The sequence below is a fragment of the Loxodonta africana genome, chromosome 14 (assembly GCF_030014295.1).
Source record: "Loxodonta africana isolate mLoxAfr1 chromosome 14, mLoxAfr1.hap2, whole genome shotgun sequence".
NCBI lineage: Eukaryota > Metazoa > Chordata > Mammalia > Proboscidea > Elephantidae > Loxodonta > Loxodonta africana.
The window spans coordinates 88196833-88211924 of NC_087355.1; the positions used below are offsets into that span (position 1 = coordinate 88196833).

A 15092-nucleotide genomic window follows, 5' to 3' on the forward strand; every position below is an offset into this window, starting at 1 on the left:
GCAGGAAGGTGGGGCACCCCTGGGCGCTGAGGAAAGGCACCACTGAGATGACTGGGACAAAGTTGAAGGTCTTTTCAGGGAGAAGAAATGGTCTGTGCCAGAAGGAACGCACGGGGTGGGGTGGGAGCCAAGCACCTCAACAGGAGCAATACAACTCATTAGAACATCAGTGGTTCACACACCTTCATTTATTTAATCCACTCGACCAACAAGTGAGACGACCACAACCGTGTTCATCTCGTTCTTGTCCATCAGCGGCCCTCAGTACTCCTCACCAACTTCGTGCCAGGCCCCGGAAAGAGAAGAAGCCCAGTCGCTGCCTTTGAGAGACTCGAGGCCCATAAACAAGCAATGACAAGACACAGTGACAGGGACCACAGCAGGAGCATTTGGGTGCTCAGACCACAAAAGAGGGGCACCCATCAACCCATCTTAGGAAGGCTTTCCAGAAGAGTGACAGCTAAGTGGAAACCCAAAGGACAAGCTGAGGTTCAGATGGCAAACAGGGTAGGAGCAGAAGTCCACAGGCTGTCCTGGAGAGAGGAGGCTTATCCGAAAGTCTAGAAGTGAGAGGCGGCATGGAATGTTGAGGGCACGGAAGTCGTTCCTAATGACTGCTGAGACTCTAGACCAGGCGAGAAGTCCCAAAGGATGAAGCAGAAACACTGGGCAGAGGCCAGGTCTTACAGGGCCAGAGGAGCCGTGGAAAATAGGGATCTTTAAAGGATTCCCAAATAGGGGAAACATGTGCAGTTTTGTGCTTCAGAAAGAACAAGCAGTCTTGTAATGAATAACGGACACACACTTACCATTTGGGGTTATCGGAGAGGGGAAAACATATTTCCAGTTGTTAAGCTGTTACAATAAGGGAAATGATAATAAGAGATGTGAAAAAAAAATTTACCATCTCTGGTAATTTCCCTGATTTCAATATTAGTAATTCAGTATTGTAATTTCAGTATTAGTTTGCTTATTCAAACAGCAACCAAACCCTATAACCGATTAATCGAAGTCTGAGTATCAGATGAAGGTATCTTATGTCAAAGAGGCATTTTCTACCTAATTAGTGTGTATCTGCTCTCAAAAAATACTGGGCAAGGGAGGAAAGGATGAAATGAAGGTAGTTTAATTGAAATTTTCCAAAGACTAGGTATAAAAAAAAAGATACAAAAAAGCAAGGCCCATAAAATAAAAAAAATTATTAAGTGACCATATTAAAACCTTCTGCTCATCCAGAGACACCATTAAGAGAGTCTAAAGGCACCCACAGAGTGGGAGAAGACAGTCACAACACGTTTCCAACAAAGAAGTCATACCCAGAATACGTAAAAAAGAACTCCTACAAATCTATAGTCAGCGAGACAGAGAGAGAAAACATACCCAATAGGAAAAAACAGCAAAGGGCTAAATATCCAAGTGGCCAAAAACAAACAAAAGGTGCTTGCCTTCACGATCGCCAGGGAAATGCAAACAAAAGCCCCAGTGACACAATGTCGTACCACCCTCACCACCAGACTGGTGAGGGCGTGGAGCAAGCAGAACTCTAAAACACTGCTGGTGTAAACTGGTACAATCACTTTTGGAAATGGTTTGGCACTAAACTTGAATGTATGTCCACGCTATGACGCAGCATCTCACTTCTAGATACATATTCAAAAGAGATGTCTATTCAGGTCCACCAAAACGCTCCAAAATCCTCATAGCAGCACTCTTCCGAAGAGCCCACAGATGGAGGCCACCCAGGTGTGCTCAGCAGCTGAATGGATGGATAAATGTGGTGCGTTCCTACATGGGGTATTATACAGCAAGGACGATAAACCGTCCACAACCACACATACTGAGATGCACGAGCCAAAGAAGCCAGGCATGACAGACTACAATATGGTATGATTATAATTTTTACTTCATAAAATGATTCCACTTATATAAGGTACAAAAACAAGTGAAACAAAGCTACACTGTTCGCAGCCAAGACAGTGACTAACCTTAGGCCAAGAAATGGGTACACACTTGATATGTTTAATTCTAATCCCGGTAACAACTCTGCAAAATGGCAGTGGCTGTGGCAACACCAGAGCGGAGGTGGAGGTGGTGGAGGTGGTAGTGCTGGTGGTGGTTGTGGTGGTGATGATGATGGTAGTAATGGTGGAGGTGGTGGTGATGGTGGTGGTTGTGGTGGTGATGATGATGGTAGTAATGGTGGAGGTGGTGGTGATGGTGGAGGTGGTGGTGGTGGGTGTGGTGGTTATGATGATGGTGGTGGTGATGGTGGAGGTGGAGGTGGAGGTGGCGGTGGAGGTGGTAGTGGAGATGGAGGTGGAGATGGAGGTGAAGGCGGGGGCGGAGGTGGAGGTGCAGGTGGACCTGGAGGTGGTGGAGGTGGTGACGGTGAAGATGGTGGTGGTGGTGGAGGTGGTGGTGGGTGTGGTGGTTATGATGATGGTGGTGATGGTGGAGGTAGACGTGGGTGTGGTGGTTATGATGGTGGTGGTGGAGGTGATGGTGGAGGTGGAGGTGGAGGTGGGTGTGGTGGTTATGATGATGGTGGAGGTGGAGGTGGAGGTGGAGGTGGAGGTGGAGGTGGAGGTGGAGGTGGAGGTGGAGGTGGAGGTGGAGGTGGAGGTGGAGGTGGGTGTGGTGGTTATGATGATGGTGGTGGTGGAGGTGGAGGCGGAGGCGGAGGCGGAGGTGGAGGTGGAGGTGGTGACGGTGAAGATGGTGGTGGTGGTGGAGGTGGTGGTTATGATGATGGTGGTGATGGTGGAGGTGGAGGTGGAGGTGGAGGTGGAGGTGGAGGTGGAGGTGGAGGTGGAGGTGGAGGTGGAGGTGGGTGTGGTGGTTATGATGATGGTGGTGATGGTGATGGTGGAGGTGGAGGTGGAGGTGGAGGTGGAGGTGGAGGTGGAGGTGGAGGTGGAGGTGGGTGTGGTGGTTATGATGATGGTGGTGGTGGAGGTGGAGGCGGAGGCGGAGGTGGAGGTGGTGACGGTGAAGATTGTGGTGGTGGTGGAGGTGGAGGTGGAGGTGGTGGAGGTGGTGGAGGTGGTGGAGGTGGTGGTGGTGGTGGAGGTGGTGGTGGGTGTGGTGGTTATGATGATGGTGGTGATGGTGATGGTGATGGTGATGGTGGAGGTGGAGGTGGTGGAGGTGTGGTGGTGGTGATGGTGGTGATGGTGATGGTGGAGGTAGAGGTGGAGGTGGCGGTGGTGGAGGTGGAGGTGGTGGTGGTGGAGGTGGAGGTGGAGGTGGAGGTGGTGGTGGTGGTGGAGGTGGTAGAGGTGTGGTGGTTATGATGATGGTGGTGATGGTGGTGACGGTGGAGGTGGAGGTGGTGGTGGTGGAGGTGGAGGTGGAGGTGGAGGTGGTGGTGGTGGTGGAGGTGGTAGAGGTGTGGTGGTTATGATGATGGTGGTGATGGTGGTGACGGTGACGGTGGAGGTGGAGGTGGAGGTGGAGGTGGAGGTGGAGGTGGAGGTGGAGGTGGAGGTGGAGGTGGAGGTGGAGGTGGAGGTGGAGGTGGAGGTGGAGGTGGTGGTGGAGGTGGAGGTGGAGGTGGTAGAGGTGTGGTGGTTATGATGATGGTGGTGATGGTGGTGACGGTGATGGTGATGGTGGAGGTGGAGGTGGAGGTGGAGGTGGAGGTGGAGGTGGAGGTGGAGGTGGAGGTGGAGGTGGAGGTGGAGGTGGAGGTGGAGGTGGTGGTGGAGGTGGTAGAGGTGTGGTGGTTATGATGATGGTGGTGATGGTGGTGACGGTGATGGTGATGGTGGAGGTGGAGGTGGAGGTGGAGGTGGAGGTGGAGGTGGAGGTGGAGGTGGAGGTGGAGGTGGAGGTGGAGGTGGAGGTGGAGGTGGAGGTGGAGGTGGAGGTGGAGGTGGTAGAGGTGTGGTGGTTATGATGATGGTGGTGATGGTGGTGACGGTGATGGTGATGGTGGAGGTGGAGGTGGAGGTGGAGGTGGAGGTGGAGGTGGAGGTGGAGGTGGAGGTGGAGGTGGAGGTGGAGGTGGAGGTGGAGGTGGTGGTGGTGGTGGAGGTGGTAGAGGTGTGGTGGTTATGATGATGGTGGTGATGGTGGTGATGGTGGAGGTGGAGGTGGAGGTGGAGGTGGAGGTGGAGGTGGAGGTGGAGGTGGAGGTGGAGGTGGAGGTGGAGGTGGAGGTGGAGGTGGAGGTGGAGGTGGTGGTGGAGGTGGAGGTGGAGGTGGAGGTGGAGGTGGAGGTGGAGGTGGAGGTGGAGGTGGAGGTGGTAGAGGTGTGGTGGTTATGATGATGGTGGTGGTGGAGGTGGAGGTGGAGGTGGAGGTGGAGGTGGAGGTGGAGGTGGAGGTGGAGGTGGAGGTGGAGGTGGAGGTGGAGGTGGTGGTGGAGGTGGTAGAGGTGTGGTGGTTATGATGATGGTGGTGGTGGAGGTGGTGGTAGCCGTAACAACAGCAAACATATCTGAGTGCTTATGATATGCCGAGCACCACCTGAAGCACTTTGCATACAAAGTCTCATTTCCTTCTCATAATAACCCTAAAATGTAGGCAGTACTATTAGCATTATTTCACAGAAGAGGAAACGACAACAGTGGTTGAATTACTTGCCCTAAGTTACATTGCTAGTACTTGAGAGCCAAGATTTGAACCCATGCAGCACTTTCCTGTAAGGAAACTGAAGAAAAGTAAGGAGAGGCATTGACAAAGCTGCACCGACCAGACCATGACCCCTCCTCAGAGGTCTGGGATGAGGCCCCCTGAGCTCAGAGATCCCAGTGCCAATAGGCCTCCTTCTCAGGTCTGCCTCCCATCCTAAGGGCACCCCCCGACCCCCCACCCCAGCACCAGTGGAGCTGTGCTTCTCCTCAGAGGCTGTTTCCACTCTTAGGGTTGTTGTTGTTGTTAGTTGCAGTCGAGTTGATTACAATCCATGACAACCCCATGTGTGCAGAGTGGAACTGCTCCACAGGGTTTTCAAGGCTGTGAACTTTTGGAAGCAGATTGCCAGGTCTTACTTCTGAGGTGCCTCTGGGTAGGTTAGAACTGCCAACCTTTCAGCTAGTATCAAGCACGTAACCATCTGTACCACCCAGAAACCTGCTCCTAGAGTACTTCCTCTAAATTTTAATAATTCCAACATTTTCCCATTGTCTTGCCAGCCCTAGGGTGGAAGCTGCTTCCTCTAGTTGCTACCCTCAGTCACCCTGTGAACAAGTCCATAGCTAGTTAACAGTCCTTCGCACTCATTCTTCTGTTGAACCGGCAGCTCTGGTCCCTGCCTGACTGGCCCCTGACTGACATGGGATGGAGCGGCCTTCACAGCTCTGACGATTTACCAGAACTGCTTTTGCATCAATGGCTTTTTTCCAGAAGGAGGCTCCCCTTGCTTTTATTGTTCAAAAAGTGGGTGAGGCCACAGTAAAGCTTCTAAGACACAGGATCCCTGAACTAAGCACTAAAAGCTGCTGTGTCCATGGCCTCCTGCCCTTGCCCATCAATTGCCTTGCCACCGTTGACCTAGATTTAATTAAAAAAACAACCACTAAGGGCTTCCAGGCACTGTGCTGCCTGCCTGCCCTCTGGCCACACTTTCTGGCCAAAGCCCTAGGCAGAGAAGACAGCTCCCAGGCCCTCACTGCCCCAGCCCCCACCCCGACCCTCACAGGGCTGTCAGCCAGTGCATCCTCCTGTGGGGTTGGGAAATTTGCCTTGTTTCATGGGGAGCGATCTTATTGTCAATACTTTTCACACTTTGTGACTTTGGGGAGGTTTCAAGAGAGGGCAGTAGAATAAAAACACCTCTCTTCTGTCACCTTCAACCTCCAAAGGGTCCTGCCCCAGCCCCACGCCTGGCTCACTTACCCCTGGGGTCTCCTCGGGGCTCAGGTGAAGCCTGTGGTGAGTTCCAGAACCACTCCTGGGGGTAGGGGAGGGGGAGCTGCTTCCTTTCATTTTTAACATAACTCTTTACGTATAGCCATTTGCCACTATGGCTTCAAGCAATCAAAAACTATCACCTATCATGTGCTCAGCATTGGAGGGGAAGAGGAAGAAAATAGCAGAAAGAAGGGAAAGGATGGAAGACCATAAAAAATAAAATTAATGTCTACTGACAACCTGCGGTGGACTCAGCTGGGTCTACTTCCAGCTCTGGGCACACCCACCCCTGAGCCATAGTATGAGCCGGCAATGAACTCTACACAACAGGCTGCCAGGCGGCTCCAGACCAGACAAGTCACATGGGCCACTAGAAGAATGAGCCCGTGCAAGGCTCCTTCCAGAAGAGGCACAGGCAGGGGTGAGGATGTGCAGATCTGTGTTCTTTTCCTGCACACACAGGTGACGACCAAAATCAGAGGGAGGAATACAGGCAGACAAGGTACCCTGAGGTCCTCTGTCAAGCTCCATAGGCTCCAACTAAGCCCTTCTTGTTGCTGTTGTTGTCAGGTGCCATCAGGTTGGTTCTGACCCATAGCAACCCTACGTACAAGAGAGCAAAACACTGCCTGGTCCCGTGCCTTCCTCACAACCGTTGCTACGTTTGAGCCCACCGTTGCAGCCACTGTGTCAGTCCATCTCAATGAGGGTCCTTCTCTCTTTTGCTGACCCTCTACTTTACCAACCATGATGTCCTTCTCCAGGAACTAGTCCCTCCTGATAACATGCTCAAAGTACGTGAGACGAAGTCTCGCCATCCTTGCTTCTAAGGGGCAGCCTAGCTATACTTCTTCCAAGACAGATTTGTTTGTTCTTCTGGCAAAAAGCAGTCCCTGATATATTCAGTATTCTTTGTCAACACCGCAATTCAAAGGCATCAATTCTTTTTTGGCCTTCTCTATTCATTGTCCAGCTTTCACATGCATATGAGGCAACTGAAGACATCATGCCTTGGGTGAGGCAAACCTTAGTCTTCAAAGTGACATCTTTGCTTTTTAAGACAATCTTACACAATCGAAACACCTCCCTTCATGGCATAATTCTTGGAAATTCTCCCAACTTTCCCTGGACCTTCCCTCAAGGTAGGAGCAACCAGGTGTCCCTGGCTTTACCTCTAATGAACACTTATTCCACTTGGTTTTTCCCATTATAATGGCATTAGTTAGCATGCAGAGGGCACCCTCCCGCCCGGAAGTTACATAAGCGTTTCCTTCACCAGAACCAGCTAAACCCCACTGCAGGCCCGGTTTGCCTCACTCCTCCATCAGAAACAGGTAATATTTCCAAGTCGTGCCAGCCTGCCCCCTGTCCTGTCTCTCTGTCTGGTCTCCTTGGTCTGCGTCATTTCTCTGACTTTATTAAATTAACCATCAAGTCGATTCTGACTCATAGCGACCCTGTAGGACATAATAGAACTGCCCCACAGGGTTTCCAAGGAGCAGCTGGTGGATTTGCGCTGCCAACTCTTTAGTTAGCAGCTGAGCACTTAACCATTGTGCCACCAAGGCTCCCTGCCTATTCCAGACACTTCCTATAAGTGGAATCACACAGTATTTGTCCCTTTGTAACTGACTTATTTCACTGGGCATAGTTGTCAGTGTTCACCCATGTTGTAGCATGTATCAGGACTTCACTTCTCTTTATGGCTAAGTAATGCAACTGGTTTCTTCTGACCCCTAGTATGGAGGTATTCGGCCACATGTTACCTCAGTTAACTTTCGTTAACAACTCTTACATGGTAAGCACTGCTCCCCCTATTTACCCATGAGGAAACTGAGGCGCAACAAGACAGTTTCCCAAGAACAGAGAGCTAGTAAACTGTGAGGAAAAAATCTCAACAGAAGTCTTTTGACCACGAGTTACATGTGCCTCGGAGCTAGGAGACACTGTACCTGCCCTTCAGAGGGGCTCACAGACCCTCAGTGTTGAGCCTGTAGGGAACACTAGACCAGAGGAAGAGGGGATGGACCCCAGACAGTGATGCTTCTGTCTCTGCTAACGCCTTCTCTCATTTATCCATTCTAAAACATCTTTCCTGAGGATGTGATGTGTGCCCAGACACCATGAAGAGCACAGAGACACGCAGGGGGAGTCTCTGTCCCAGCGTCTTTGTGCCTAACTGGTGTGCCAACTTCCGAGGCACTAAAACAAAAGTGAGAGAAGCTTTTAGATTTTCTGAACACTGGTTACTGAAAGTGTCTCTTCTGGGGATCAAACTGACCACAGCAACTCAAAAGGTTAGACAGCAACCTCGGGGCAGTGGGTGTCTGTCAACGGGGGCAGAACAACTCTGAGAAGAAGGGTGAGAACGATTGCACAGCTCGGAGAATGTGATCGATGTCACTGCACTGCACATGCAGAATCTGCTGAACTGGTGTATGGTCTGCTGTGTATGTTTTCAACAACAACAAAATAAATAAAATTTAAATAAATAAAAGGGTGTCTCTTCTGCGATAAAGAAGGTAAACATTTCTGGGGGCAAAGCTGCTTCAAGCGCCTACCTTTTGTCGTGAGGATCTTTGAGGTGACTTCCAGTTTCTCCAAAGCCTCCGTCCCAATATTTTCTAGCTTAATGACCAGCTGCTGGGTCTCCCCGTTGTAAAGCTGGACAGACACATTAGCAGATACTTCATCACCGGAGGAAGGCTGCAATGAGTGAGCGGATCTAAAATGACAGGAATAATCATAATAATTAACAAAAAAAAAACAAGAAAAAGGGACCAGTGGCATTTTAGAATTATTCCCCTCAAATAAAGGGGTCACTTCAGCATTTCTGACCTGCCCATTGGTCACTTGGGTCATTTATCTTCTCGTTATTGAGCTTGAAGAATTCCTCACGTATTGCAAATACGAGTCCTGTATCAGACGCGTGCTTTGCAAATGCCTTCCCCGGGGCTGTGGCTGTTTTCTCATTTTCCTAACAGTATCTTTTGAGGTTTTTCAGAAGTTTTTCATTTTAATGAAGTCCAGTTCATCAATGTTTTCTTTTATGGACTCTGCTTTTAGTACCTCATGAGAGACCTCTTTACCTAAACGAAGGTCAACAAAATTCTCTCCTATGTTTTCTTGTAAAAATTTTCTCCTTTTAGACCTTACATTAGGATCTATGGTCCCTTTTGAGTTAATTTTTGTGGAGCTTCATTTTGTTCCCAACCAACCACATAATGCTTTCCCTCATTCTGGGCTTTCTCACACACAGCTCTCCCTTAGAAAGCCCTCCCACCCACCCACCTATCTGGGAGGGTTAAGCCCCCCACTTCCACCTCATATCACACTGATGTCACTTCCTGGAGGAAGTCTTCCCTGCATCCTCTGTGACCTCCCTGGGCCCCTGTGACCCCCACAGCACGCTGTACGGAACCCCACCCGAGTCCCAGCAATACTGGACAGTGATTACATGGCTGCTTGTCCCTTTCTCCCACTTGACAGTAACCTGCTGGGAAGGCAGGCACCGTGAGTCTCCAGTCTACTGTGACAACCTAGCACCTGGCGCCTGGAAAGGGTTCAGTACACATAGGGCTGGGCTTTAAAACATTTCAGAAAACCCCAAGACACTTTTCATAAAAATAGCCAAAAGCATATCTGCTAAAGAATTGTTCATAAGAGCAAAAATTGAGACCATCCCCAATTGCAACAGCAAAGGAATGAACGAGGGTACACGTTGAGATAGCTTGATAATGCACTTTTCTAAACCCATTAAATTGAATTTTTCAAGAATTTGTAAAAGCATGCAGAAAAACTTACTGCTACACTGTCATGCAAAAGGTAATCTATGATACTGCGTATAATGTAGTATGATCTCAGCTATTCAAACATATTAAAAACCGGGTAAAAATTGGAAGGAAAGGAATACCACAAAGTATTAACAGGAATTGCCTTGGAGCTGCTATGACTTTCCCCCCTTTCTTCTTGATGCTTTCCTAAAATGCTAATGGGGTTGGGGGCGGGGAGGAGCCCTGGTGGTACAAACAGTTAAGCACTCAGCTGCTAACCACAGATTAGAGGTTCAAACCCATGCAGCAGTACCACAGAAGAACGGCCTGGCAGTCTACTCCCATAAAGATTAAACTCCTAGAGACTCCACAGCCGAGAGAACCCTCCGGGGCAGTTCTACTCTGTCACATGGGGTTGGAATTAATTCAATAGCACCCAACAACAACAGCAATGCTTACAAAAAGAGAGAAAATTATTTTTAAAAAATCAGATTTTTCTTACATTTCCTAAAACCTAAACTGTTTTCACAAAAATTATGATTCCAAAGGCGAATTTCACATTTTATTCTGCTTTGGTAAGAAAGACTTCAACTTTATTCCAGTTCACTTTAACCAAAGCATATTGACAGCTGACCATGTTAAAGAAATCCTTCACTCATATTCTGGTCATAAGACTCTCAGGTTAACTCAGATTCTTTGTGCCCCCAAAAAAGAAAAAGCCTAAGTAAAGGATATTCTCAGTGCCCTCTCTTGTCACAACTGGATGCCTGAGTCCTCTCAGCACCGTACCTGGGTAAAGACGTGCTGATCTGCAGTCTGGGCAGAGCGGGGATGACCTCGACCGAGGAGCCACTGGTCTTGACTCCCGGAAGGTTGTCCAACAAGCAGTCGCTGAAGACACCAAAGACCGTGGTGTGGTAACCTGGAAAACAAAATGAAATCCTCATGCCATCCGGAAGGTTTGGCGCCTCAGGCCCACCGCTGCAGGCAGCCAAGTCGTGAGGAGCACAGAGGGGTCCTCCCCAGAGGCCCTGAGTTCACATCCCAGCCCCATGGCTTGCTGGCTCTCACCGAGAGCTCCCACACTCAGCCCTGAAGACGCTGATTTCAGTCTGTGTAAAATGGAGATGGTAATAGGGCCTGCATTCCTATCTCACACCACTGACTGGGTCCAGATCAAAGTGTGTTTGTGAAAGGCTTTGTAAATCACAAATCTCCACACAACTTAAAAATTAGTATCTCAGCCCTTTTCTAATTTGCTTTTCAAATTTTTGCATCTGTAAAGTGAGACTGATAGTCAACGCTCCTTTCCAGGATATAATGTGACTTAATGACTATTTGAAAAATGCTTCAAAATCTTCTCTTGAGAGATGAAAGTTCAAGAGCCAATTATTATTATAACTGCTACGTGAAATGGCAAATCTGTCACAAGAGCACAAGTACTATAATTTAAGATTAGCAAATTTTCCAAGCATTTCAGAAAAAACAAACAGTCCGCCGGTTAAACAAGCACTTGAAATTGTTTAAGCAAAGCATTAAAATGGCTTTTGAAATACCGACAGATAATTACTACAAACAACATTCACCATGTAACAAAATTAAACAATGCCCGACGGCTAAATGCCTAGCGTGACAGCGTCTCTGCCTTCATATTAAACTGTCACCCATGACCTAGAGAAGCACGCTACTACCTCCAGGGTGAAGAAGGCCCCATCAGCTCGCCTCTTCACCTTCTGCCAGCTTGAAGCTGGTCTCTCAACTTAAAACAACTCCACTTCACAGCACCCACAGTTCCTTCTTTCTAAAGCATGTCTTAAAAGACTGTCTCTTTTTAAAATGTATTTTGTTGTTGTTTTTGAGAATATACACAACAAAACATACACCGATTCAACAGTTTCTACTATACGATCCAGTGACGTTGATTACATTCTTTGAGATGTGCAACCCACCTTTTCTGAGTTGTTCCTCCCTCATTAACATAAACTCACTGCCCCCCAGGTTCCCATCTAATCTTTCAAGTTGTTGTTGTCAGTTTGATCCCATACAGCGGGTCCTTAAAAGAGCATAATGCTCAAGACAGGCCTTTTTTACTAGATAAGCTAAACTACTGTTTCGTTTTAAGAAAATTTCAGAGGATATTTTTGGTTTAAGGTTTAAAGATTCTCTCAGGACAATAGTTTCAGGTGTTCATCCACCCTCCATGGCTCCAGGAAGTCTGGAATCCATGAGAATTTCAGTTCTGTTCTACATTTTCTCCCTTTTGATCAGGATTGTTGTATGGACTCTTTGATCGAAATGTTCAGTAATGGTAGCTGGACACCGTCCAGTTCTTCTGGTCTCACGGCAAAGGAGCCAGTTGTTCATGGAAGCAACAGCCACACATTCCGTATCCTCCTCCTGTTCCTGACTCTCCTCCTTCCTCTACTGTCCCAGGCAAATAGACACCAATTGTTGGGCCTTGGATGGCCGCTTACAAGCTTTTAAGACCCTAGGTACTACGCAGTGAACTGGGAGGTAGAACAGAAGCACTAAACTACTAAGCCAATTAACTGGGATATCCCATGAAACCATGACCTTAAACCTCCAAACTAAGGAAACGAATCCTATGAAGTATTTGGCTGTACATAAGCAGCCTCAGCAGCTGCTCCTTTTTTTTTTTTTTTGGTCATTGTAGTAAATGTATTTATCACACAACTTTTGCCAGTTCACTTTCTTACGGGTGTACAACTTACTGACAGCAATTACAATAACCGGATGTGCAACCCTACCCTTAATCAATGCAATTTTTCCATCACCACTAACCTCCCCCTCCGCCTCCCTCCTGCCCCCGGTGACCACTGGTAAACTCTGCTCTCTGTACATTGGCCTTTTCTTGTCTTTTTATGTACGCCAGGTCATACAGTATTTGTCCTTTTGGGGCTGACTTATTTCACTCAGTGTAACGTCTTCAAGCTCCATCCTTACTTTGGCATGTATGGAGACTTCGTTTCTCCTACTGGCTGAGCAGTGTTCCGTTTCACTGAACTTGCTAACAACCCCCTCCCCCCCCAAAAACCCCACCTCTGGCCCTAATGCCTCTCGTACTTTTCCTTCTACAAAATGTGCTGGAAATGTGGTTTTATCTGTCAAGCCACCTTCATTTTGCAACTCTTAATAAAATCCATCAATTTCCTTTCTAACCCACTGCTGAGAATGACTGCCCATAAACTAAACCCTGGTGGCAGAAGTTCTGTGCGTACACCTTGTAGTGTCTGACAACACAAGGCCAGCCCTGCAACCTCACACACAGGACAATCGGCTGGACAGGAGTTGGTGGGCTCCCATGCCATCGCTGACCACACGTCCCTGACGATGCCTGGTCACCTGTGTGCTCTTCTGAGTCAAGCCCACAACCCTTGCTGCTTCCTCGATCACCTGTCCCTCTGCGCCATGTCCCAGCCACACCTGTGGTTCCCCCTCTGTCGTTCTCCACCTGGGTTGTCACTGAAGCTTCCTCCTAGCTCTCCTGTCCCCAGTCTTGGCCTCTGTCCAGCCCATTCTCCAGGAGAGCAGCCAGGGGGAGGGGCAAGGTGGGGGGCACTGACTGGGTCTCTCCTGCTCCAACAACTGCCACGGGGCAGAGTCTGTGTCCTGCAGCAGGATGTACAAGCCTCTTCTAGATCAGCCTTCAGCAACTCCCCAGCCTCACGCCATCTACAAGCCTCTTCTAGATCGGCCGTCAGCAACTCCCCAGCCTCACGCCATCTACAAGCCTCTTCTAGATCGGCCGTCAGCAACTCCCCAGCCTCACGCCATCTACAAGCCTCTTCTAGATCGGCCGTCAGCCAACTCCCCAGCCTCACACCATCTATGAGCCTCTTCTAGATTGACCATCAGCAACTCCCCAGTCTCACACCATCTACAAGCCTCTTCTAGATTGACCGTCAGCAACTCCCCAGCTTCACACCATCTATGAGCCTCTTCTAGATTGACCGTCAGCAACTCCCCAGTCTCACACCATCTACGAGCCTCTTCTAGATTGACCGTCAGCAACTCCCCAGTCTCACACCATCTACTGTGAAGCAGCCACAAAAAAAAAAAGAAACCCGTTGCCATCGAGCAGATTCCGAATCATAGCGACCCAGTAGGATAGAGTAGAACCACCTCATAAGATTTCCGAGGAGTAGCTGGTGGATTTGAACTGCTGACCTTTTGGTTAGCAGCTGAGCTTTTTACCACTGTATCACCAGGGCCCCAAAGCACCCACAGCTCCCCTAAAATGCACCATGTTCTCTCTTACCACCAGGTCTTTGTACAAGCTGTTCTTTCTGCCCAGAGCCCCTTCTGCGCCCTGCTTACCACCCCCTCAGTGCCATCCTGTTCATGTGGATAACTCCCATTGTCCTCCGAGGTCTCAGGGTCACTGACTCTGGGAAGCCCTCTGAGCCTGCTCCTTGCTGGGCAGGCCCTCTCCTCTATACCCCACCTCGGCGCCTGCATACACCCTCGTTATGATGCCTGTCTCCTTCAATCCTGGCACAGGCCTGCGTCTCACTCCACACAACACCCCAGAGCTGAGTGTCAGCTTTTCACACACAGACCTCCAGGAATGTTTGCTCTTTCAGCCAACAAACACCTGCTGAAGGCCTACTGTGTGCCACACTGTGGGCTAAGCACTGAGGATCCAGCTGAAGAAGGCAGATGAGGCAGCAAGTGAGCAACTGCAGTGAGGGGTGTGAAGGAGGATGGTGCTCAGAGCTTCACATGGCACCGGGCAGGGCAGGGACGCAGAGAACAGAGAGAAGGCAGCACACAAGCGAAGGCTAGGCTACACAGAATGTTCCAGAACTGAAAGGAGCTCTATGAGACCGAGTGTAAGTGGGGGGACGGGAGGGCTGAAGCGACTAGGGGGTCAGCAGGGGCAGGGCCACAGGCTCCGAGAGCCCTCTTTGTGGGGCATGGCCAGGCACTGGCAATACGACAGTGAGCTGAACTGGAATCAGACAGCAATCAACCCTTACCGTGCACGGTGATGGTCCCCGTCGTCTGCGGGACCCCGACGAGGGTCACTGGGTATAGTCCAGACTCGGCTGGCAGGGAAAGTGCTGCAGGGAGAGATTCGAACTCCACTCCACTGGTGAGGAGGCCCTGTGGCAAGTCAAGGACAGAGAATTTTAGAGACAGTCTAAAATTGCGATTCAGACAAGACAGCCTTGAAATGGAAAGTGCACGGCAGGTATTTCAGGTGATAACCAACAGTTCCATCTTGATATCAGCCCTGCTTGTTTTGTTCTGTCATTTTACCAAATGGGAATGCAAACACAAAGAAAAAATGAAATGTTTAATTTATAAGCAAAAAGAAATAAAAGGTAAAAAATAGATCACCAGCTCATATGCCTTCAGCCCGGATTCAATATGTACCAGACACTGTGTTTGATGGTGAATGAGACAGAGGGTCCCTGGCCTGGAGGACATCACCCCCAC

The 15092-nt window shown here is 49.3% G+C and overlaps 1 protein-coding gene and 1 pseudogene across 5 annotated transcripts in view; both read right to left on the reverse strand.

Moving 5' to 3' along the window:
- Window positions 1-15092, reverse strand: part of TRAPPC9 (trafficking protein particle complex subunit 9) — a 635977-nt gene that overhangs the window by 472994 nt on the left and 147891 nt on the right. For all 5 annotated transcript variants that reach the window (XM_064268117.1, XM_064268114.1, XM_064268113.1 and 2 more), the window contains 3 exons: window positions 14630-14756; window positions 10419-10551; window positions 8418-8581 (listed from right to left, as the gene is read on the reverse strand). In XM_064268117.1, the coding sequence (XP_064124187.1) occupies window positions 8418-8581; window positions 10419-10551; window positions 14630-14756 (424 nt within the window). The remainder of the gene's footprint in view (window positions 1-8417; window positions 8582-10418; window positions 10552-14629; window positions 14757-15092) is intronic.
- On the reverse strand, window positions 2222-4439 carry LOC135227678 (basic proline-rich protein-like; annotated as a pseudogene).